The sequence below is a fragment of the Polypterus senegalus genome, chromosome 1 (assembly GCF_016835505.1).
Source record: "Polypterus senegalus isolate Bchr_013 chromosome 1, ASM1683550v1, whole genome shotgun sequence".
NCBI lineage: Eukaryota > Metazoa > Chordata > Cladistia > Polypteriformes > Polypteridae > Polypterus > Polypterus senegalus.
The window spans coordinates 210,828,554-210,854,011 of NC_053154.1; the positions used below are offsets into that span (position 1 = coordinate 210,828,554).

Genomic DNA, 25,458 nt, shown 5'->3' on the forward strand with positions numbered 1-25,458 from the left:
AGTTCTATCTTCATAATTCCTTTACTGAGCCATGATTTACAGCTTGTTTATGTGTTGCCGCCGCCAAAGGTTTGTCAAGGTTTCTGTAATGGAGAGTGCATTTTAATACTGATAAATGTCCAGGTGACAGCTTCAATATCATCTATCCCAAAATTCTTTTTGTACTTTTAAGAATCTGTTTATAGCCTATTTATTCCTTTGTTTTAGGGGATCTTTCTATTTCAAAATGGCAAAATCAAACACTTGGTAAAGTCATATATTGAAAGACTGCATTCTAGGGTTTGAGACACTAATACATTTCCAAACCTGCATGTAGAAGGTGCATTGTCATGTTATATTAAGTTACTCTATACTTATTTTTCCTTTTTTTTTCCAAAAGGAGTAGAAAATCGCAGTGAACTAGATGAACTTCAGGAGGAGGTGGCTCGTCGAGCTAGGGAACAGGAGCTTCAGAGGAAGAAAGAAAAAGAGAAGGAGGCTGCTATGGGCTTCAATCCAAGGCCCATTAAATACATGGACCTTGATGAACTGCAGAATCAGGGTAACCCACCTATGGTAGTTTTAAAAGTTCATTTTATGAATTGTCCTTGGCAGGTTAAAAAAGGAATTTATATTGATTTAACCATTAAATTTCATTTTTTGTACAACTGACTTGTTTAGTAGAACATTTTAAAGCCATTGGGCCACCTTCCCTGTAGGTATTCTGGTTTTCTTTGTACTACAAAACTCTGTTTCTCTGCTGGTGTTGTGGGGCTTTGTTAGGTCCTGCTCTTGAACATCCATGTTTGCTGATTCTGTGACCTGGCAAGCTTGCTTTGCTTTCTTTGTAAGAGCTCACTTGGTGTTATCTGCAGGAAAGACTGACAGCTTTGAGAGGTGTCTGCAGGAGACAGACACACTGTTAGAGCAGTCCCTGCGGTTAGAACAAGACAACGACCTGGCTGCAGCTCTTTCTATCTGTAATGAAGCTCTGTGTAAGTAACTCTAACCCTCTTTTGCCTGCTGCTTTTGCTGATTCTTTGATCAAGTTTCTTAAATAGTCACAGCTGAGATTTAGCATTAACATAAAATGGCAAAATAATTATGCTTGGAATTTCTTTGGGGTCTAAGACTGATAGGTTGGGGTTGTAGAGATTTCTCAATGTGCTTTGTATCAAGTTTCAAGAAACATTGCTGATATTTAACAGCCTTCTTAAATCTGTGAAACTAACTTTTAAAATATTTCACACATTACGGGAGTACATGAGATATTAGTGCTCTCATGTTAACTACAAAGGGTATTTGAGCAGCGATTCACTTAATATTAAAGAAAAACAATTATATTTAAGTTAACCTCCTCGTAGCCTTTGCATTAGTCACCTTAGTCCAGGAAATGAAGTGACATTCTTCTATACTGCTCTTTTACTTGTTAGATACTAAGACTTTGTCAAATTTACAGAGCTCATTTAGAAAGCAAAGCAAAACAAAATCAAGATAGAAATTTTCTTATGTTTAACTGAATTTGCTTGCGTCTATGTGGGCTTTATTTCCGTGTGCTTTAGTTTTTCTCCCACATCCTAAAAACATGCTGTTAGGTTGATTGGCAGCTTTGAACTAGCCAGATATTGTGTGGATATGTATGAGTATCCTATGTGATGCACATACTTGTGTGGCCTGGTTTTGCATTTTAGACAATAATACTAGGGTAGGCTTTCGTTCCCTGCAACTTTCAATAGAAGTAAGACTTTTAGAAAATGAAAGTGAATTTATTGAGTATCCGTGTCCTCATTTTTAACGTATTTAAATTTTGAAAAGGCAATAAGTTAGTGTGTGCATGTTTATTTTTAGCATTTAAAACAAACACCTTTTTAATCTACAGGATTGCATTAAAAATGTTCAGAGCAATTGCCCTAAACAAGTTTTTGTGAATTTATGTATATTTTTTTGTAATTATGTATATTTTTGTGTTTTAGAGCTAATCCGTATTGTCATTTGATTGATCTTTCAGGTAACATAGCCTGAATTTATTGGTTATGCAAAGACAATTACTTGCAGATACATGTCAGTTACCACTACTTACAGCATTTGTAAAGTACAGCTATTGTGTATAATGTTACATGTATAATGAAATGAAAGGAATGATGTTAAATAAAAGGAGAAAGGAATGGTGGCCAAATGGATAACTTTTATCTAATGCAAGTGGCAGCTTTTAGAGGTGTCTTAAGGGCACCAGGGCTCGAATCCTTTATGAAGTTTACTTACATTATTCACTACTCGCTTTGGGTATCCCTGCCAGGTCTTGTCTTAAATGATACTTCTAAATTGGCCATTTAAACATGTGAGAGGGCTCTTTGATGGATTGACACCCCATTCAGGGTTGGTTCTCACCTTGTGCCTAATGCTGTCAAGATAACGACCCTCAAGTGGAGTTAACACTAGAATCCCAGAAACCTGCGAAAATATTTGTAATGCCGGGCCACCTTCATTTTACTCGTACCACCTTATCACCTTTGTTTTGCAAATGTGTCAAAGCTGCCACAGGTAGGCGGCCTGTTATCTCATCCTCCACCAAGGCAGCTGATGTCAGGAAAGTAATATATAGGAAAATATATTGTTATTTAAAATACATACATGTCGTGTGTGTTCCAGAGTTCTGTGAAAATATAGGACCATAATTCTTGCGAGGCAAGGAATGTTGAACACATAACTAAAACAGTTTTTTTATATGTTAGTAGTAATGACATACTGTTGAAGCAACGTGTGTAATTTGTGAAGTCTGAAGTCCAAACCTCTAATAAAAACTTTCACAAAAGGCATAGCAAAACAAGTGCTTGTATCTATACTAATAAAAGGCAAAGCCCTCACTGACTGACTGACTGACTGACTGACTCATCACTAATTCTCCAACTTCACGTGTAGGTAGAAGACTGAAATTTGGCAGGCTCATTCCTTACGGCTTACTTACAAAAGTTAAGCAGGTTTCATTTCGAAATTCTACGCGTAACGGTCATAACTGAATCCTACTTACGTACATACACTCACCTAAAGGATTATTAGGAACACCATACTAATACGGTGTTTGACCCCCTTTCGCCTTCAGAACTGCCTTAATTCCACGTGGCATTGATTCAACAAGGTGCTGAAAGCATTCTTTAGAAATGTTGGCCCATATTGATAGGATAGCATCTTGCAGTTGATGGAGATTTGTGGGATGCATATCCAGGGCACGAAGCTCCCGTTCCACCACATCCCAAAGATGCTCTATTGGGTTGAGATCTGGTGACTGTGGGGGCCATTTTAGTACAGTGAACTCATTGTCATGTTCAAGAAACCAATTTGAAATAATTCAAGCTTTGTGACATGGTGCATTATCCTGCTGGAAGTAGCCATCAGAGGATGGGTACATGGTGGTCATGAAGAGATGGACACGGTCAGAAACAATGCTCAGGTAGCCCGTGGCATTTAAACGATGCCCAATTGGCACTAAGGGGCCTAAAGTATGCCAAGAAAACATCCCCCACACCATTACACCACCACCACCAGCCTGCACAGTGGTAACAAGGCATGATGGATCCATGTTCTCATTCTGTTTACGCCAAATTCTGACTCTACCATTTGAATGTCTCAACAGAAATCGAGACTCATCAGACCAGGCAACATTTTTCCAGTCTTCAACTGTCCAATTTTGGTGAGCATGTGCAAATTGTAGCCTCTTTTTCCTATTTGTAGTGGAGATGAGTGGTAGATGAGTCTTCTGCTGGTAGCCCATCCGCCCCGTGTTGTGGGGTCATAAACAAGTTATTTCAGTCATTTATCAGCTTGAATCAGCCCATTCTCCTCTGACTTCTGCCAACATACTGGATGCCACATACTGGATTTTCCCTTTTCACACCATTCTTTGTAAACCCTAGAAATGGTTGTGCGTGAAAATCCCAGTAACTGAGCAGATTGTGAAATACTCAGACCGGCCCGTCTGGCACCAATAACCATGCCACGCTCAAAATTGCTTAAATCACCTTTCTTTCCCATTCTGACATTCAGTTTGGAGTTCATGAGATTGTCTTGACCAGGACCACACCCCTAAATGCATTGAAGCAACTGCCATGTGATTGGTTGATTAGATAATTGCATTAATGAGAAATTGAACAGGTGTCCCTAATAATCCTTTAGGTGAGTGTATATACGGCCATAGCCTGCAGCTCGGTCGCCGTGTGAGGTGGAGTTGCGTCCCCCATTACCACGCCTCCCACGTAGTTGGCTGCCTGCCTATATTGCGTCCCCCTTACCCACGCCTCGCACGTAATTGAGTGCCTGCCCATATAAGGCAGTCCGTCAGCAGCAATCCAATAGAGACACTTCCGCTACGAGGCGTTTGTCATGCCTAAGACGAATACGATATTCACGAGATACAAGTTTAGTGAGAAGACGCAAGATATAAACAAAACTTTTGATCACTTTGAAACTGAGTTAAAATTGCTGGTGAAGGACTGTGCTTATGCAAACGAAGATGAGATGGTCAGGGATAGAATAGTGTTTGGCACAAACTCGGCAAAAGTGCAAGAAAAACTTTTATGTGCCGGGTCTGAGCTAACATTAAATATAGCCGTGAAGATCGCACGAGATAGCACAGCTCAGAACCTTCGATGCATGTACTCCGTGCGGCTCACTTGAACTGACTATGAACGCAGTACGCAGACAAAAAGCAAGAGCTCCAAAGAGCGCTGAACAAAAAACGCGTTACACAATTGAGAAGGCAGCAAAAGAATATAAAGCGTGTGACGCATACAAGCATATTCATATGTGCAGCTACTGCGGAAACAAAGTACACAGTGGAAAAAGTCAATGTCCAGCTAAAGGAAGACAGTGTAAAAAATGTGGTAAATTGAACCACTTCGCTAAAGTTTGCAGGACTGGGAAAGGTAAACCCTTTCATGCAGTGTGTGATGTCTCGGATAAAGAGGAAGACGAGCTGTTTATTGATGCAGTAAGAAAGGAACAACCCTCTGAATCTGAACAAGCCTTTGTAGACATATCAATAGGAAAGCAAGGTGTAAAGCTTAAGTTTAAATTAAGTTCATAGACACGCTGCCGCTAAATATTCGCAGGCAAACCCACAACTTAATATCGGGAATGCCTGTTAAACAACAATGACATTAACAATCATGTTACGTTATTTTTAAAATATTTCCTTTTCTTTTTCATAACTTCTTTAACACACTATTTCTCCGCTGCGAAGCATGGGTATTTTGCTAGTTCAAGACTAAAACTGAAGAGAAAGAAATTGTTTAGTTTACAAGTTGCTGTCAGTATGTGAAAAGTGAAACCCAAATATCATTCAATACGAAGTAAAGACATTTGCATGTGTGTGTGTGTTTGCATCTTTCACTGTGGAAGCACGGTGGTCTTATAGATATCTGCTTTGCTGGTGCAGGGGTAAAAACTGCTGCTTCATAATCTAGATGTTTTTGGTTCAACTCTGGGTCCTCCCTGAATTTGCCTCCTCAAGTGCTGGTTGCTTTTATTGTTACTATAATAAAAACATACATTTGATTTGAGTGTCTAACCAACCAACTAAACAAGTGTGCTTTAATTCAGCAATAAAACTGAATAAAAATCAAATAAAAAAAAAAATAAAAACCCATGTAAGTTAGTCTTAACAGCCTGTGTAAAGTTTGGGAACTTGTTAAAGGTACTGTTTTTTTTATTCAGTTTTATTTTCACAGTCGCGTTCACAATTCTCCCCAATCTGACACTGTTAGTTTTCAAATAAAGACATGGTATTTAGATGTGCTTTAATTGTATGTGCAATTTCTTTTTTGTTTGTTTATTTGTTAGGGACTTAAATCAAATGTACGTTTGTATTATATAATAGTAAATATAAAAGTAGCCCAGTACTCAAATCTCTAAATGTGGGGAGGACCTGGGATCGAACTGACATTTTCTCAATTACAGAGCAGTAGTTCTTACTCCTGCACCAGTGAAGCTAATATCAGTTAGAAAGTCGTGTTTTCACTGTGCAAGACATAAACACACACATGCAGGCAAACGTCTTTACTTTGTATCAATTGATAAATTGGGTGTTAGTTTTCACATAATTGACAGAAACATGTAAATTGAACAATTTCTTCATTTTATTGAATAAAAGCACACTTGTTTTGTTATACCTTTTGTGAAAGTGTTTATTTCATATTTGGACTTAAGTCTTCACACATTACATACTTCACGTCAACATTTTGTCGTTATTTCTATCGCATTTTAATAAAATGTGTTTTATTTAATGTGTTCAACAAGAAATGTCACCCTGCTTTTACACAGATTGTTGTAGACACAGAAACACATGAAATGTATGTATTTCAAACAATGATATTTGGGCTTCTGTCTTCACATATTACATACTTCAAATCAACATTTTGTCGTTATCACTATAACATGAAAAAAAGATTTGTTTTAGTTATGTGTTCCACATGTCATCCTACATTTTCACGGATTGTTGTAGACATGGAATACACATGAAATGTATGCATTTCAAACAGCAATATTATTTTCCTATACAATTCCAGACACCTCACTCGTAGTTAAACAGACTTCAGCCCTGAGAATTTTGTCTGACTTCAGCTGCCTGGGTGGCATTCATGTTTAAAATTGAGTCTCTATGTTATATTAATTCTAATAGTAATTTTTCTCTGTACTTGTTATATTCAGGTCAAAAAACATTATTAATTTTACTATTGGCTTTAGTTGTATCAAAAATAAAAATATGTACATTTTAATTTTCTGTTCACCTCAACAACTTTAATGAACATTCTTTTTATCATTAGTTGACCAACTAACTTTAAACTAACTGAAACTTTAACAATTTCATATTTGATTCATTAGCAGCCTTTTTTTAATCTTAGGTTAGTTGTATTATTTCTGTGTCACAAAGACAACAAAGCCTTATTTGCACTTGCCCCATTGAAGCAAGATACATGTGATCACATCCTCAGAATACATTTCACAATGAAATAACATAAATGACCTGGTCTGGTAGTTAAAAATAATAGTGCATTACTCAGCATGCTTTAGTTATTGGTTTATTGCTACTGTCAAGCAGAGTCCACATGGAGTGTAGGCTCATATGTGACAGCTCCATTCTTGGAAAAATGTCTAATCGGGGTACCTTTGCAGTGAAAATTATTACAATTCAAGGTATCTGGTAACAGTATACACCAGTATATTTTAACCAGCTGCCACTGTAACCTGAATAGTAGGGCAGTGGGGTCAGGCAGAATCAGAAATGCAGCTAGGGTGTTTTACAGGAAGAACAGAATATGCTTAGAGTCTCTGTATTACACCATCAACCCTCCTCTACAGACAACAAGTAGTAATAACAATTAAGCTGTTGAAGTGAACCTTGCCTGATCTAGTGAACTATGTACATGGAAGTCAGGGAGTTTAAAGAAACATTTTACTTTATCAATATTGTATCGTGTTTTATCTGTCTATCTTGATGTCTGTAATGAGCTTTTATTTTATGGCACTAAGTGCCAGGCTGAATGAGTAGTAGACACCATAAACCAAATTATAATCAAGACTTTTAACAGCAAGTGCCTCAAACCCTGCTGAGCTGCACAAACATTTTAGACTTTTAAAATTAGATAGTGATACAAAAACTAGGGCATGGAATGTCACCAGCTTAAAACTGTCATCTTCATTCATATATGTATATTATATTTTGTAATTATTTTTAACCCGTAAAACTCAATAGTGATAATTTTTTAATTGAAAGTTTCATTTTGGGAGTTATAGAAACCATCTATTAAACCAAACCACCTTATAAAAGCCAAAGACTCGAGTCCTGGAGGCTTCACTCAACCAAAAAAAAAAATTGAATGTGACCTTAAGCCTCTTGAGCCAGCTGTGGAAACTAAAGCGTTGTTTTGAGTTAAGACAAGATAAGGAATAAAAAAAAAAATAACCCACCTTCCTATAATTTACATTCCTAAACAAGATTTAATAAACTCAAGAATAATGTACAGTAAGTATTTTTAAATGTCATCGAGAGGGGCTGAGAAAACCGTATTGCAGACAATATAGAAGTTGAGAAATTTTGTGTAAACCTGGATGTGCATAATGATCTGTGATGCCAATAGAAATGTCTATGTGAACGATTTTATACTTTGTTGTCCTTATCTTTTTTTATATGTTTTAAATGCTGTGTGTCTCCGGGTAATTTGTTTGAAGCTAATGATACAAGAATGAGATCACCTAAAATTCCTTAAATGCAGTCATATGGGATGTCACATTTTAGACAGCAGTAACAAATAAATGTAAATGCTTATATTTGTCAATTTATAATTCTAAATTGGAAATACATTTCACAGATGTGCAACCAAATTACACATTTTCAGATTTTATTTAATATTTAGATGTTTAACAGTGATATTATCTGACCTGGACTGGCTTCTTTTTGTTTATTCAGTAGTTTTGCTTATAATAAACAATCTACTATCATGTCATCTATCCAGGAGAAGCAAGTCATTACTCTTCATTTTTCCACTTGTACAATTTCATAATAGTAAAAAAAAAAGTTACTATTATTAAAGCCTTTGCATTTTGACACCTATATGCCCTTGAAATAGTTCGCTTATATAACTCATTTGTTAAAAGTCTTGAAATGGGGATAAAGTAATGTGCTTAAATTGTAATACTTTTTTTTATTCCTTCAGTACATTTATAAAGTGTTCTTTGTGGTCTCCTCATCCCTTTATGTCTTGTTATGGATCATGAACTCTCTATTTGGGAAAAGTCAGTTATTTTGCAAACTACCAAGGTTTACAGTGTGAGGAATTTGGATCGTGTACTTTGCTTTTAATAGAGTATCTCTTGAGAAGATAAACTGTGATATCTGTGTGGGCTGTTTTTTCCTTAAACCAACTTTATCATGCTGGGTGGTAAGCAGCCTAAAACCTTTCTCTAGTAGCTTTGCAGCTTGTTTTCTTTGACATTATTGCAATGTGCTTTTTGGTTTTCATCTTGCTGCATATACAATGAGTTCCATCAGATACTGTAGAATTAGCAGACTTCTGTTCTGAAAGGTAAACCTTAAGCATTAAACTGACTCTGCAGTATAGTCCCTGGCACAATGGGCTAGCACTTCACTCATTTAACATTGTGTAGCAAGTCATGCTGTATTTGGACTGCTTGTTTTATGTTTTCTTTTTTTTTTTATTTTAAGTGCAGCATACATGTTTCTTCATATCTGTTTGTTTTTAAATAGTTGTTTGCATGCTCCCATGATTCAGCCCTCTTGGCTTTTTGTTTCTATTTTCTGCTTTTGTTTCCTTTGCATTTAGCTAAACTAAGACTTACCATGCATGAAGGCAGTGCTAACATTCCTAGCAGAGCCATGGTTGATAAGAAGCTACAAAAGTGCATGAGGAGAGCTCGAAGTCTACAACAGCGCATAGAGCAACAGGAACATCCCCTCGGGGGCACTGTGTCCCAGCCTCAAAGGTACCACTAATGTGTAGAATATGCAACTCAACAGCAGTTCACATCTCACAAGTCAAACTTAAGTATTTTTTTCTGTTTATTTGAATTGTGTCTTGAGAACAAAACTGTGCTGTCCAAAATAAATACTTAGTTACTGATTGAAGTAACACAAGAGAGAAAACCCTTGCTTTTCATATAACTGGCAATTCTGAGAAATTTAGAGCTGAGGAGTACTTCTGTGGATTCTAGATTCTAGTTTTATCTAAGGGTGATTTGCTGCCAGTAATTGGGCTCACATTTTATTTGATGACATTATTTTTTTTCCTTAATTCTATAGTTAATGCTTCTGCATGGATGCTCTCCCATTTGCTTAAATTTTGTAAGTTTTGTAGAGGCCATTTTTCTTCTTCAGTTAAATATTTAAGCTGTCTAGTTTCTTTAAAAGTATTTTTTTATATTAATTTAGCTGCTTTTAATGGTGAGCACACAGGTAGAATTTACAAATGAATTAGTAGTTTATTTTTAAGATAAATTTAAATATTTACACAAAATATTTAAAAGCAACTAAGGAAGCACACTCAAAGTAAGAGTTTTCATTCTTCATTAATTTAGTTTTCAATTTAAAGCAAGTATAGTATATACTAAAATCTATTACAAAAATGTTACGTTGAGTCCCCTCACCTGTTACCTGCCTGTGAAATATTTGCTGTGATTACAACATTTTTTGTTTCTTTTCAGTCATTTTTACTGTGGCTTACTATAAACAAATCTTAACAATTAACAGTCTTAACAAGCTAAGTTTGGGAAACTCTGATTTAGAGTACTGCATTATAAATAGACTATTATTTACTCACAGAGAGACATGAAGGTTTATAAATACACACACACACTTTAGTTTCTTATTAATCTAAACTACTTCACACTGCAGCAGTAGCAGTCCCTAGCACTCAGAAAGGAGGTGTGATAGGCTAGCACTTGTCTTTGTGTGCTTCTCTTCTGATAGAATGCACCCTCAGATTTTAGGAGCAGTCCATCGACTATTGTTTTTTTTTTTTGTTTTTTTTTTTAACAAAAAAGTCTTGCAGGTAGTTACTGTTGCCTTGCTTTCATTTAATATTTAAAATGAATTGCTGCAAAGTTTTACTGAACTTGTGTTTGGACATTGCTACCTTCCATGTGTTCGTAATTAAAGTATGCTTGACAAGCGGCTTATCAGCACGACTATAAGCAAGTCCATTTCTGGGTGAAAAAAACTTAACTATGTAACCCATCCCCTCCTTTGGCACAGAGGAATTAGCACTTTAGATGAGATGGAATTTTAAGTCAAAAGAATACTAGCAGTGCACAAGCATGGAAGCTAGGCAAGTGCTTTCCAAATGCTATAGTTAGTCAAAACTGGCTGTTTCCAAGCATTACAAACAACCTTCTGCTGTCTCCATCCTGACAAGTGTTGTGTTTCTGCCTTTTTCCTGAACTAGTCAAAACATTATTTGCTGCCTGCTCTGTTCCCTTCCCTGAGAATTTTGAAAGAATTAACAACATTCAGATTGATTTCCTGACCAGTTTACACAATACAAAGACAAAAATGTTTTTGGCTGCTGCAGATGTGAGGACATTTATGAGCATTCTCTTGATTAGTGAGAAAAGTTAAGAACATTCATAAAAAGTGGAATAGTGTCAAAATGATGAAGAATGAATCTTGCAAACATCCTCTTTTGAAATTTTTGTGGACCTTCAAACTGAGTAGTGTAAGAGCATCATCTCAGGTTTACAAGAAGTACCACAGCTGCTTGTAAACATGAGACAACTGTACTGCTGAAAGGCAAATGTCATCTTTCTTGTGGCTGACCTTGTCTTATCTTGCTTGGATGGTACCTTTGCCTAATGCCCTTTACGGGCAAGCAGCACACAAGCAGGGTTTTAGCCTAAAACCATTTAGGAGCGGGCAGCACACAAGCAGGGTATATGACCCCCTAGAGGTCTTTGTCTTCCTACACTGCTGTTTGCATACCTGCTAGAAAAGCCTTTACTTTTTTCTTAAGTCTTGATAGAACACAGTGTCATCCTTGTACAGCCAGTTCCCATTATAATCTTTTGTGAACCAGGCAGTTCAGATAAACTGTTTTGCAACAAGGCCAATGCTGACTAGAAGACCATTTTCTAGAAGACACAGTGAGGTAAATCGTATATAACAAGGCAGTGAGTTATGGCATAAGTGTGTAGGGTCATACAAAATAATACACTGAGAGACATGTGCTTACTTTCCATCCTCCTGTTAGCAAATGCAGCTGTTGAAAGGTTTATCCAAAAAAAATTTTTCTCAATGAATTATCAATAACATTTATTTATTAGCACATTTTCATACAAATGATGTCGCTCAAAGTGGTTTACATGATGAAGAAAGACAAAAAAGACAAAATAAATAAGAAAATAAAATTAGGGAACACTAATTAACATAGGTTAAAAGTAAGGTCCGATGGCCAGGTAGGACAGAAAAAACAAAACTCCAGGTAGCTGGAGAAAAAAAATAAAATTTGCAGGGGTTCCGAGGACACGAGACCACCCAGCCCCCTTTAGGCATTCTACCTAACGTAAATGACCTCAATCAGTCCTCATTGTCTTCATGGTTCACATGGAAGATCATGATAATGACGGTCATGTGGACTTCTGGCCCTTAATCCATCAATGTAGGGACATCACTGTGTTTTGATCAGGTGGTGGTGGCGGCGGCGGCGCAGATTACCATCACAGAAAAACGGAAAAAGAACAGAAGAGAAAGTAGGGGTTAGTATGGAAATCGGAGCCACCATGAATGATGATGATGATAATTATTTGAATATACAGATCATTAGGATTAAACTAAAATGAAGCTATGAGAAAGCCATGTTAAAGTAATGTGTTTTAAGCAGTTTTTTAAATAGGTACCTTAACAGTACTTACCTTATAGTGGTTTCATTGCCTAGATTGTATAGAGTCCATTGTTAAAGTGCATACACTATTTCCATATCACACTTATAAAAGGCAACATAAATCCATCTGTCTTCATCATAGCAAATGCAGTGCCTCCTGAATTCAAGGTGCTTTCTGCTGAGTCTCGGCAGCACAAATTTAAATAAAACAATTGTTTTTGTTTTTATTTAATACAAGTTCATTATAGTGCTGTAAAACTGGTACTTGCCAAAAGAGTTTACTTATTATTTTTGTATGCTCAAAACAAAACACATTTCTGTATCCTTCATTTTAAGCTTGCTTCTATTAAATTAACTGTCAGACTTTCTAGATTCAACATGTTCAAAAACAGATGTCAACATGTCAAGCAGATGTGTGAAATTAATAAAATATGTTCTTTTTTCTGGTTACAGAAATCACTGAGAATTGTTTACGGGGTTCCTTTTTATATCTTTTTATTCCTTATGTAGGATGGTTTACTATTAAGCATGCAGTATACTGTAGTTAAAATATTTTTCTTTCATTTTTCTTTTGAAGGAGGGCCAGTGCCTGTCCTTTGAAAGTGATCCTTAGCTACAGGTTTCCATCCCAAAATAAAAGTATGTCAGCTTGCCCTCATTTGCCACCACCCAGATATCTTCCAAACTAAAAATAGCCACTTGTAAAACCATTCTGTCTTTAGACTGTCATGAGGAAACTCGGAGAAATGACTCAATTTAGAGTACTGTACCTGGACCATAGAAGGCATTACAGCCCCTACCATCAAAAGATAACTTACCATCATGTATAAAGATATTTCTCTAACTTCTGCTCCTAAGTAACTTTGGCGTTTTTTTTTGGTTTATGGATTCAAAATATCTCTGTTACTAATTGAAGTCCATCAGATTTGTAGCCATATAGACAATGTTTCCAGATTTGTTTTTCACAAAAAATGTCCATGTTTATTTTAGGAGTGGTCTGTACTGTTGTACGTCTGTTTCATGTTCTCCCTTCAACTTAAGATTAATTTGTTTTGTTTCCAAGTCTTATCGTCCAAAGGTTTGATTTAGTAATTTAGTCTTTGAGCAAACAGTAAGTGTTTTGGTTTTTTTTTTTTTTTTGGCTAAGCTTGACCTTTTATGTGAATACTGTAGTTTGTAAATTGTAAATTTTGTTAAATTGCTGTCAGTATTTTATTTATTAATGCTTTGCACTATATGTAAAACAGTTACTTTACTAGTTTAGTAGAATATAGATTGTACTGGGCAATCAAATTTGCAGATACCATGATAGAATGTAAAGTAAAAATAATACATGTGATTAATTTTGTCCTAAACTTAAAGTGGAAAAAACAATTTAATTATTAATGAGACTGTGAAAAGCATTCCTTACTCAAGTTAATTGTTCATATAATCGGATATGAAATAAATGTATACATTTATAGTACATTTTATATTGTTCAGCTGGTGCTTAATACCTAAGGAGCAGCATTGTGAACAAATATAACCAACATGTTGTATGGAAATGCCAAAACACAAGAGCAAAAACATTGGCACTATTTAATACTGCACAGTAGGTATCAGTGGACTGAACAAATCTCCCTTTTTACTTTGTCCTTTGTCGTTTTGAAATGACACAGAATGATACAAGTGCTTGCTTTTCTGTAAACGAGTCACTTTCTCTCAAACTATCTCTTTGAATTTATAAAATTTACAGTTAGCACTGTTTGCCATTGAGGAATCTCTAAACCCATTCTCTTCCTCTCCCCTCAGTGAGCAGCCTGTCCCGTTCCAAATACTGTTGACAGCAGCGCAAGGTGATGATCAAGAACCAAGAGAGGACATTTCTCTTAATCCTACTACTCCTCTCGATGTCAGAGCTATCTCTCCTTCAAGAGTATCTTCACAGACTACACAGAGCCACCTGGTGTCCTTCACTCCTCATCCTAGAGTCCATCCTAAGAGCCAAGACTCTCCAGAGGGTAGCTGTGAGCGGCTACAGCCTCCATCTAACCAAAGGGAAGAGAGTATTATAGTAGACTGGAACAGCCCCAAGTGTAAGCCTCTAAATCGATGGGACAGTGGAGATATCTCAAATATCATTCAGACACCACACGATCTACAAGCCAAGCCGATACATAAACACAATGCAATATCTTTGCCAACGCTTCCTTTAAACAATCTGGAAGATGATGAAGGAAATTGTGCTGGTCTGAAAACTAAGTCCCGTCCTTGCCCCATTTCTTTACCCTGTACTAGTGAAGGATCTATGTTTCTAAAGGAAAACTCTTTAGCCTATTCAGCGTCCAGTTCTAACAAACTGCATCATACAAATGACATGAGGACTTCAGCTTTTGTTGAATTTGGTGTACAGGAAAACTTTAACAGCAGGAACGATCAAATTCCTCAATATTCACGTTCTCAAATTATGGAGCATCCTGGTGCAAGTTTACAGCTGACACCACCTGCTGTTCCTTTGAACTGGTCTTCCAGGACTAATGAAACTTCAATAGCAAATGACCAAACCCCCTTCTCCTCTTCTTCTCACACACAACCTTGCAATAAGGAGCATCTGTATATTCAGCAACCCTGCGTATTAAGTAAGCAAGACTCACCTTCTTCACCATCAACCTTTTCTGCAATGCCAGTGGAACGATGGGCTGAGAATGTTACACGCTACTATGGCTCTCAGCCGGACTGCAGTCAGCATTCAGCCCAAAGGCTTAAACCAGAATCTCCTTGCAAAGAGCTGAGTGAATTGGAGTTTCTCTATCAAAGAAGTTTGCAGGCTCCCAGCACTTTAAAGCCTTCTGTGAATTACTGTCAGCAGCTTGGCACTAAACAAGGTAAATGCAGGACATCCTGGTTATTCTTTTAAATGACTATAGATGCACAGATTTAGCAGTTGTATTAGACAGTGGATAATTGGCTTCAGTCAGTGTCTGTTTCTTCCTGAACTGTAGTAAGTCTATAGATATTTAAGGCTGCAGGGTATTATGGAACAGGAGTTGTGATTGGTTGTGCTTGGCTGCTGATTTGTTTGATCATTTGTGCATTTACAAGCACTGCTGAATCTTAGCCTCCAAAACTATACCTGTTAAAACAGAAAATATTTTTAAAAGTGAATGCATTTTTCATAAGTTAAATAATGTTTAAGTGTGCTGGCGGAAGAACTGGTAATTTTGAACTATTTTACTTTTTCTTGCATTCGACTGTGCCGTGTCATGTTTCAGTATAAACTCTGAAATGCTTACTTCTAGATGGTGTCGCAAAAAACAGACATAAGAGTCATAAAAGGTTTGGGGCAGCCACCCGTGTATTGTATCCTGGCTACAAAGTTGCAAAATCTATAACAGCACTGATGTGCACAAAACAGAGTCCAAAACAGAACTGAGGGAATAGGGAAATGGTGGAAGCTTTTAAAGGGAAAGACAGAAAGTGAAATCAAAGGGGTCGTCAGCCATAGGCTCGAGCCTGGACGTGACATCACAAGGGCCGTATCCGGCAAGGTTTTCTTCCATAGGCTCGGACCCGGAAGTGACATCAAGAGGGCCAGGTGGAATCTCCCGTGGATGGTCTGCAGGAAAGGGAGAAAAAGAGTCAGAGGAATTGCCATTACTCAAGCCCCTTTAGCTGCCTCCCATGCGCACGTGTGTGACAATGGTTAACTTCTTCGCTTAAAACATAAGATTATTTTTTAAAGGTTTTGTGCAGTACTGCAAGTTTTCAAGTTATGGAAACTACTTATTTTTTCATACAATCAATCATACAACATCCAAAACATTAATCTATAAAAAAAAGATTTTAATTAACCAACATATTGTATAGTTTAGTCATGCTGATTTTTACAGCTACACAAAAACCTCCCTCCTAAATTATTCTTTGCCACCTCCATTTCCACATGACCACTGTTAGCCTATTCACCTCTTCCTTTATTAAGTCTGTTCATGTATAACAGCAGTTGTAATGATACAAGGTTTTTTTTTATTTTAAACCAGGCTTCACCCAGGAAACTTACTAAGATAATGAATGGTTATAGAGCAGAGGGTTAATCAAATGTATCAGAAGTACTATGCAAGTAACGGAGTACTTTTCTACAATATCCCAGGCAGGCTAATATTACTACCTTATTCTTGAACATGCTACATACAATTACACACAAGTATAATATTCCTGCTGCAGATCAATTCTTGCTTTTGTTGATGGTCATTACAAAACACAGTTTTAGAGGAAACTGTATTCTTGTGATTTCAAAGCAGGAATTTCAGGTTTAAGTATAATTCCATCCTGTAACATCCTGAAAAAGTGGTAGCATCAGACAGATCTGAATGTGACGCTTTGATCTGTAATCTTCCCTTACAAAATTTTGTTTTATCAGAAGCAATATACAGTGAATTAAGGTTTCCTTGAATGTATTACATACAGCATTGGTGCTTACAGGGTGCACATTTGTGTCCCATGGAATTAACTCAGTTTTTTAATCACTACACAGAGTGAAAGTGAAAAGAAAATATGCAGTGGTACCTTGGTATACGTCAGCTTTGGAATAAGTCCAAGTTGGTATACATCCTGTTTGAAATTTTGCTTGGTATACGACCTTTGTTTGGAATGCAACTCGCATGCTAGAACACCTTGTACTACCCTTGTTTACCCCTCTAGAGACAAAGCCACGACTGCCCACGAGTGTCAGTACACCAGATGGTAGTATTCAGTGAACAACCCGCACGCTACCCTTATTTACCTCTCTCAAGACAAAGCCATAACTGCCCACGAGCGTCAGTATGCGCTATAACTCTCTGTGAATTTTCACGTGATTTTGTGTTTTTTCGCATAAATTTGAATTGATTGTTGAAAGTATGAAGGTGGCATGCGTATCCGGGTCTTGACTGCTGCATACCGTATGCCGAGAACAATGGTATCTACGATTGTGAAAAACAAAGACGTTATTAAAAAGTAAAGTGAGGTTAAATTCTTATTTATTTCATCTGATTGCTTTTGTATTTATGTATTTTAGTATTAAGCATTGATTAAATTATTTTATACAACCCCATCAATATATAATATGCCAATAACAAAAGGATTTATTTTTCATGGTAATCATTTTTCCTTTCTTATGGGAAAAATTAGTTTGGTATACATCCTGTTTGGTACAAGTCAAAGGATCTGGAACAGATTAAGGACGTATACCGAGGTACCACTGTATTGTGAATTTGTAGTGCCTACCTCCTTTGTGTTCTTTCCAAGGGGGAGCTCTTAGTGAGCTGTGCAAGCATTTAAACAGAGTAAGATATGCCATCGCTTCTGGTTTATATTGTACATAGGATCTGAAATGGGCTGATACACTGTACCAGCAGTTTCCTTGTTTCTTCTTTGCAAATGGTATGTAGCGGCACATCATTGTCTGAACTTTAAGGGGAGACCTTAACCACCAAGCACCCCCTCCAAACCCTGTTCTTTGACATTTATGTATATAAGAGTGCTCAACAATCCAATCTGGCTTGAATTTGTATGTATTTTTCTATACTGCAAGGAGTAAGAAGAAGTTAGAGAATACTGCATGTTCCCATGGAGGCCACTTACTAACCATGTCTTCTTTAAGCTTTGTCAAAATTATTTGTCAATTTCACATTTCATTTTCCATGGCAGTTTGCCACCTCATCTCTTTTTTTTTTTTTTTTCAGCTGGCATTTTACACTTGCCAGCAGCCCCATTTCTCTATATGATTACAGCCACAGCTTGTGCAGTGGTGCCTTTCTGCTCACAGTGTTCATTTGCATGAACTGCATACTCTTTCTCTTTGCAGTCACAGCTGCGTCATAAAAGGATACACTGCCCAAGAATACCCAACTTGCTATAGCTTTATTACTAACAAATTGGGAAATAAGTTGACTGATTCTGATTTTTCTTTAATGCTACCAAATTTGAATCAAATCAGTCAAATTATTTTTGAGATTTTGCTGTCTTTTTTTTGTTTGGTCAGTTTGTCTGTTGTAAGGGGAAGTTTTACCTCTAAATATCGTTATATGAAAATGTACCTTCTTAGCTGATGCATACAGGCTTAGATGTACCACCTTACCAAGTTTCAGCTTTTTAACTAAAAGAGAAATAGTGTTTTTGTTGAAGAGTAAGGTAACTAATGTTGTATTACAAAAAATGACCCTGTCTTCATTAAAATGTTTGTGTAAGCAATTATTTTCATTTTAATGTCTCTGAAATGCATCCTTGCACTGTTTTATTACATCTTAAAATTGCTTTCTCACAGTTTAAGGGTTATTTGTTATTCATTTACAGTCATGTGAAAACATTAGGACACCCTTTGAAAGCATGTGGTTTTTTGTAACATTTTTAATAAATGGTTATTTCATCTCCGTTTCAACAATACAGAGAGATTAAAGTAATCCAACTAAACAAAGAAAACTGAAGAAAAGTCTTTTCAAGATCTTCTGTAAATGTCATTCTACAAAAATGCCTATTCTAACTGAGGAAAAAGATAGGACACCCTTGCCCCTAATAGCGAGTGTTACCTCCTTTGGCTGAAATAACTGCAGTGAGACGGTTCTTGTAGCCATCTACCAGTCTTCGACATCGGTCTGAGGAAATTTTACCCCACTCCTCAATGCAGAACTTTTTCAGCTGTGAGATGTTTGAGGGGTTTCTTGCACGTACAGCCCTTTTCAAGTCACCCCACAGCATCTCAATGGGATTCAAATCTGGACTTTGACTTGGCCATTCCAGGACTCTCCATTTCTTCTTTTTCAGCCAATCTTTGGTTGATTTACTAGTATGTTTTGGGTCATTGTCATGTTGCATGGTCCAGTTCCGCTTCAGCTTTAATTTTCTAACTGATGGTCTCACATGTTCTTCAAGCACCTTCTGATACACAGTAGAATTCATCGTGGATTCTATGATGGTGAGCTGACCAGGTCCTGCTGCAGCAAAGCAGCCCCAAACCATGACACTTCCACCTCCATGCTTCACAGTTGGTATGAGGTTCTTTTCTTGGAATGCTGTGTTTGGTTTACGCCAAACATGTCCTCTGCTGTTGTGTCCAAATAATTCAATTTTGGACTCATCTGTCCAAAGAACATTATTCCAGAAGTCCTGGTCTTTGTCAACTTTATCTCTGGCAAATGTCAGTCTGGCCTCGATGTTTCTCTTGGAAAGCAAAGGTTTCCTCCTTGCACACCTCCCATGCAAGTTAAACTTGTACAGTCTCTTTCTGATTGTAGAGGCATGTACTTCTACATCAACAGTAGCCAGAGCCTGCTGTAGTTCTCGAGATGACACTTTAGGGTTTTGGAGACCTCTTTTAGCATCTTGCGGTCTGCTCTTGGGGTGAACTTGCTGGGGCGACCAGTCCTGGGCATGTTGGCAGTTGTTTTGAAAGCCCTCCACTTGTAGACTATCTTCCGGACAGTGGAATGGCTGATTTCAAAATCTTTTGAGATCTTTTAAATCCCTTCCCAGACTCATAGGCTGCTACAATCTTTTTTCTGAAGTCCTCTGACAGCTCTTTTGTTCTCACCATGGTGCTCACTCTCACTTCAACAGTCAGGAGCACACCAAACTAAATGTCTGAGGTTTAAATAGGGCAAGCCTCATTCAACATGCAGAGTAACGATCTACTAATTATGTGCACCTGGTGTGATATACCTGTGTGAGATCTGAGCCAATTTAAGAGGGAATACATGTGAGGGTGTCCTATCTTTTTCCTCAGTTAGAATAGGCATTTTTGTAGAATGACATTTACAGAAGATCTTGAAAAGACTTTTCTTCAGTTTTCTTTGTTTAGTTGGATTACTTTAATCTCTCTGTATTGTTGAAACGGAGATGAAATAACCATTTATTAAAAATGTTACAAAAAACCACATGCTTTCAAAGGGTGTCCTAATGTTTTCACATGACTGTATACATTTATGATATTTTTATAAATCATTTACTGTAGTATTTCAAGAGTATTAAACTGCTAAGTGAGACGGTCTTCAATGGGAAATAGACCACTCCTGCCAATTTCTGAAACTTTTCCTTCAAAAATTACATTTACATTGCTAACAGTAATAAAGCAAATTAGTAGGGAAAGATTAAGAATCATGTTTGCTTTTATTTGCAAAATAACCATTTGCAGTTTCTGTAGTTTTTTGTAGTATGTGCATTTATTTCTGTTTTTGCTTTGGTTAAGTAAAGTGAATAACAGTAACATAGTGTCATAGTAACCTGCTTTAAGGTTAAAGGAATGTTTATACTCTTCAGGTTAACGGACACAGACAGCTGTACTTGTGGTCTCAGACAGAGGATACACACTCAATTCTGTTTATAGTTGAATTGCTTGCACAGTACTGCACTGATGCAGAATCGTCCCGCATATACTCACTGGCCTTTTTCCCTCAAATGTCTCCATGTTTTGTCTATCATGTGCTCAGTCAGTGTGCACAGGACCGTACAACAGGACTGTCGATGAAATTTACTTCACGCCTACACAGACGTGCAAGATATAAACAGGTCTTTACTCTTGAAGAGTCATTTAAATCTTATGATTTGCTGACTGTGTTCCATTTAGTCTTTTTGTGACTTTGAAACAGATGTATAACTTGTGTTTAATATATTTTACAGATTCCTCAAATATCTGTGCTGCACAAATTCCACACTCTGGGACATTGCCAGGTCGTTCAAAGACTCCCACGGCTGAGATTGAGAGGAATGCATATAGAGCAGTGGGATCTGGAACCCCTACTACCTTAATTCCTTTGGTACAATATGTTTCTTTTCTTCATCTTACATCAAACCTCTTATTCTACAACCTTTCCATTATTTTTCATAGTCAGGGTTTTTTGTGTATATGTTTCATATCACATTCATAAACATGGGAATGGCAGTCAGTTATGTAGAAGAGGAGTTCTATTAGAAGTGGTTAACAGGAGCTGATTAATGTTGGCCAAGGTTGACTTTTTGGGATTAAGGTTAATTGTTTATGGTAGAAATTAAGTTTTAAACTTATTTGTAGCTTTCTCCTCTGGTTCAGATTAGTTATATAACAGTCTTCTCTTTAAATGTAACCGACTGTCTTTCAGAAGATGTCTCACCTATCTTGCGAGCAGCCACAGTTTGAAGATGAGACTTATAGTGCTGAAAATCTTCGTCGCATTGCACGCAGCCTCAGTGGAACTGTCATTGGAGGAAATCCTGAACCCATTGCTACTTCTCGCAGCTTTGTGAGTGCAACAGATATGCAAGAGCCTTACACTTCTCCTGTACCTCTGCAAAACAAACATGAGTTTAAATTCTTAAAAGATCACTTTCATGTGCCTTTGTGGCTTTCTGTTTAATAGCCAACATTTTCATTGTTTAAAATTATTGTATGTAATGAATTATTAACTGTATTACAGAATCTAAACCAGTGGTTATGTCACATTAATCTTTGGTAAACAATAAAAAACAAAACACATTCTTAAGGAAATATTCTTGTTTTGCTAAATATGGGAGCAGGAGAGTGTAAGGGCATTTCTGTTAAGCCATTTTGTGTATTGTGCTGATTAAAGCCATTAGTCTGCTTTTTTTCTGCATGAAAATGTGTTCCTTTTGATTGAAAAAAAGTGGATTGTGTTCCTCTCTGTCATTGCTGGTCAGTCCTGCATTATTAGAGTTCATTCACATCATGCTGCTGAAAGTAAGCACATGTTTTGACTTGGTAATGCTGAATATATTTTGTATAACGTGTAGCAGTAGTAGTGGGCTTGGTGAATGGTTGAGTAGCTAATATATAGAGCTGAACAGAGGTGCCAGTGTCAAGTATGTCTAGCAGCCAATTTCTCTAGCAGTGATTCATAGCTTTTATTTGAAACACATACAGTTACTTGTTGTTTTGTTATTTATGCCTTCTCTTACTATTCTTACTGTTCCTAAAAATATGCTAAAGGCATTTATTATTTGAAATGCCCATATTTATACTTGTTTATTTTTTTATTGTAAAAGGTATGGTAGTTATATTACACTAATGGTTGTTTAATGACAGCAGACATATTAGTCAGCACAGGTATACATAAATGTGGTGTCATTTGCTCTAGTATGCAGTGCAGAAATGCACTAAAATGGCAGCTGAATCCACAGAATGAATCAAAAATTAATTATCAGAAGGATTAATTAATCAACATTAGGTCAATTTTGAAATTCTGGTCTAGACTGACAAAATTATGGGTATACAACAAAGAGTGAAGAAATTCATTTTTATATATGAGATTGTTCTTTTTCCAGTGACTACAATGATCATTTTGCGCCCTCCAGTGGCTGTAAAAATCCAAGAAGCTTATGAAGTGAACACTCCAGTTTTCAAACAGGGCAGTTAAACATGAAAAATCTGAGCAGAACAAAATATGCCAGTTCTAATAGTTTAGTAAGTCTGCTGTTACTCAAGTCCTTTATATATAATTGTAATCCAGAATCTGTATGTCTTCTGGTGGTTGTGCATGTAGCCATCATGTCTAGCAAATAAACAAAAAACATATTGGCTATGGTGCACTAAACCGAAATAACAGTAAAATGCAGTTTATTCTGTCAAAAACCACACATTTATATGTAGACCTGCAGATATTATAAAACATCTGTTTGGGTTATTGTACAGTTCTCTTATTAAGCAGCCAGCCTACAGTAATGAATGAACAAGGGTTTGTTCTATAGCCTCTCTAATGCCAATGGTATTTTATGTCATCTACCACACATTTGAAGTTTGTGATTAATTTAACTCCTTAGCTGTTGTTGAATTACAAATATCAGATTTGACCACTCTGTAACGATTGTATCCGCTACACTTCACTAAGTTTACAGTGCAAATTGTACTGATGATTGCAGGTCAACCCCAAACTGCCTTCATCCCCTTCCCACAGCGCAGAAAGATGACTTATAATAATAAAAGCAATATTTACCAAACCACACTGGGAAAAGATCCAACAAAAAAAATGTAATTAATACATTTTCTACAATCCCCCACTTCCAATATATACAATACACACAAGGCATAAAATTATATATCTAAGAATATTCCCCACCGTCCATTCGATTTAGTCTTTTTTCGATTCTCCTATTTTCCCCCTAGTTCCATTTCTTAGACATGCCAATCCCAGAATACAATCTTCGAGGTGGCCATCCCAAACTGTGTTGGACTTGTGGTGCTACCCGAAAACAATCTTCCTCCTGGACTCAGATGTAGCATGTCTTTTTCCTCCACCATAAAAACTTTAGCTGTCTTCCTTCTCTTCCTGCCTTTTTGCGCCCCTATTTAAATAGTGTGTCTATTTCCATGGCACTTCCGTAAATCGCAATGACAGCCCCGTACTTCCCAAAAGGTCCTCTGTATCCATCCTTCCCATCTTATGCTACCATGCCGCAATGGGATTTTACATAGAGAGAAAAAAACAAACAATATGCAAATTTATGTGGCAATGCTACAACTGTACCTTATTTGTTTCATTATACAGTAGTCAGGTGTTATACTATGTTAGTCCTTATGGATGCAATAAAATGTTAAGCAAAATTGCACCTTTTATTGAGTAACTGAACAGATTACAATATTCGAACATTAGGTCAATCTAGAAGCTTTCAGGGCATCTCAGATGCTTACACTATGCTGTTTGTAGTAATGGCTATGAAAAAAATAATATATTTTTAAAGGAGAAGGGCGCTAAAATGCATGAAACATTAGACTTCAGTGGAGACCCATACTGAACAGCAAACCATGTTAAAATGTCCATTTAAAAATCTCATATACTGCTCAAAAGAATTAAAGGAACACTTTTTAATCAGAGTATAGCATAAAGTCAATGAAACTTATGGGATATTAATCTGGTCAGTTAAGTAGCAGAGGGGGTTGTTAATTAGTTTCAGCTGCTGTGGTGTTAATGAAATTAACAACAGATGCACTAGAGGGGCAACAATGAGATGACCCCCAAAACAGGAATGGTTTAACCGGTGGAGGCCACTGACATTTTTCCCCTCCTCATCTTTTCTGACTGTTTCTTCACTAGTTTTGCATTTGGCTACAGTCAGTGTCACTACTGGTAGCATGAGGAGATACCTGGACCCTACAGAGGTTGCACAGGTAGTCCAACTTCTCCAGGATGGCACATCAATACGTGTCATTGCCAGAAGGTTTGCTGCGTCTCCCTGCACAGTCTCAAGGGCATGGAGGAGATTCTAGGAGACAAGCAGTTACTCTAGGAGAGCTGGAGAGGGCCATAGAAGGTCCATAACCCATCAGCAGGACCAGTATCTGCTCCTTTGGGCAAGGAGGAACAGGATGAGCACTGCCAGAGCCCTACAAAATGACCTTCAGCAGGCCACTGGTGTGAATGTCTCAGACCAAACAACCAGAAAGACTTCATGAGGGTGACCCAAGAGCCCCATGTCCTCTAATGGGCCCTGATCTCACTGCCCAGCAGCATGCAGCTCGATTGGCATTCGCCATAGAATACCAGAATTGGCAGATGCACCACTGGTGCCCTGTGCTTTTTACAGATGAGAGCAGGTTCACCCTGAGCACGTGACAGAAGTGAAAGGGTCTGGAGAAGCCATGGAGAACATTATGCTGCCTGTAACATCATTCAGCATGAGCAGTTTGGTGGTGGGTTAATGATTTTCTGGGGAGGCATATCCATGGAGGGTCACACAGACCGCTACAGGCTTGACAAAGGCACCTTGGCTGCCATCAGGTATCAGGATGAAATCCTTGGACCCATTGTCAGACCCTATGCTGGTACAGTGGCTCCTGGTGCACGACAGTTCCTGGCCTCATGTGGTGAGAGTATGCAGGCAGTTCCTGGAGGATGAAGGAATTGATACCATTGACTGGCCACCACACTTTCCTGACCTAAATCCAATAGAACACCTCTGGGACATTAAGTTTTGGTCCATCCAATGCCACCAGGTTGCACCTCAGACTGTCCAGGAGCTCAGTGATGCCCTGGTCCAGATCTGGGAGGAGATCCCCCACAACACCATCTGTCATCTCATTAGAAGCATGCACCGATGTTGTCAGGCATGTATACAAGAACACAGGGGCCATACAAAGTGCTGCGTACAATTTTGAGTT

The 25,458-nt window shown here is 37.4% G+C and overlaps 1 protein-coding gene across 10 annotated transcripts in view; it reads left to right on the plus strand.

The window, feature by feature from the left end:
* Positions 1-25,458, plus strand: part of usp54a (ubiquitin specific peptidase 54a) — a 276,084-nt gene that overhangs the window by 237,102 nt on the left and 13,524 nt on the right. For 5 of the 10 annotated variants that reach the window (XM_039768304.1, XM_039768353.1, XM_039768361.1 and 2 more), the window contains 6 exons: positions 380-541; positions 855-974; positions 9,315-9,474; positions 14,154-15,226; positions 20,991-21,127; positions 21,449-21,589. In XM_039768304.1, the coding sequence (XP_039624238.1) occupies positions 380-541; positions 855-974; positions 9,315-9,474; positions 14,154-15,226; positions 20,991-21,127; positions 21,449-21,589 (1,793 nt within the window). Of the gene's footprint in view, positions 1-379; positions 542-854; positions 975-9,314; positions 9,475-14,153; positions 15,227-20,990; positions 21,128-21,448; positions 21,590-25,458 lie in introns of those variants that run through there. The other 5 variants (XM_039768332.1, XM_039768343.1, XM_039768371.1 and 2 more) reach the window with 5 other exon arrangements.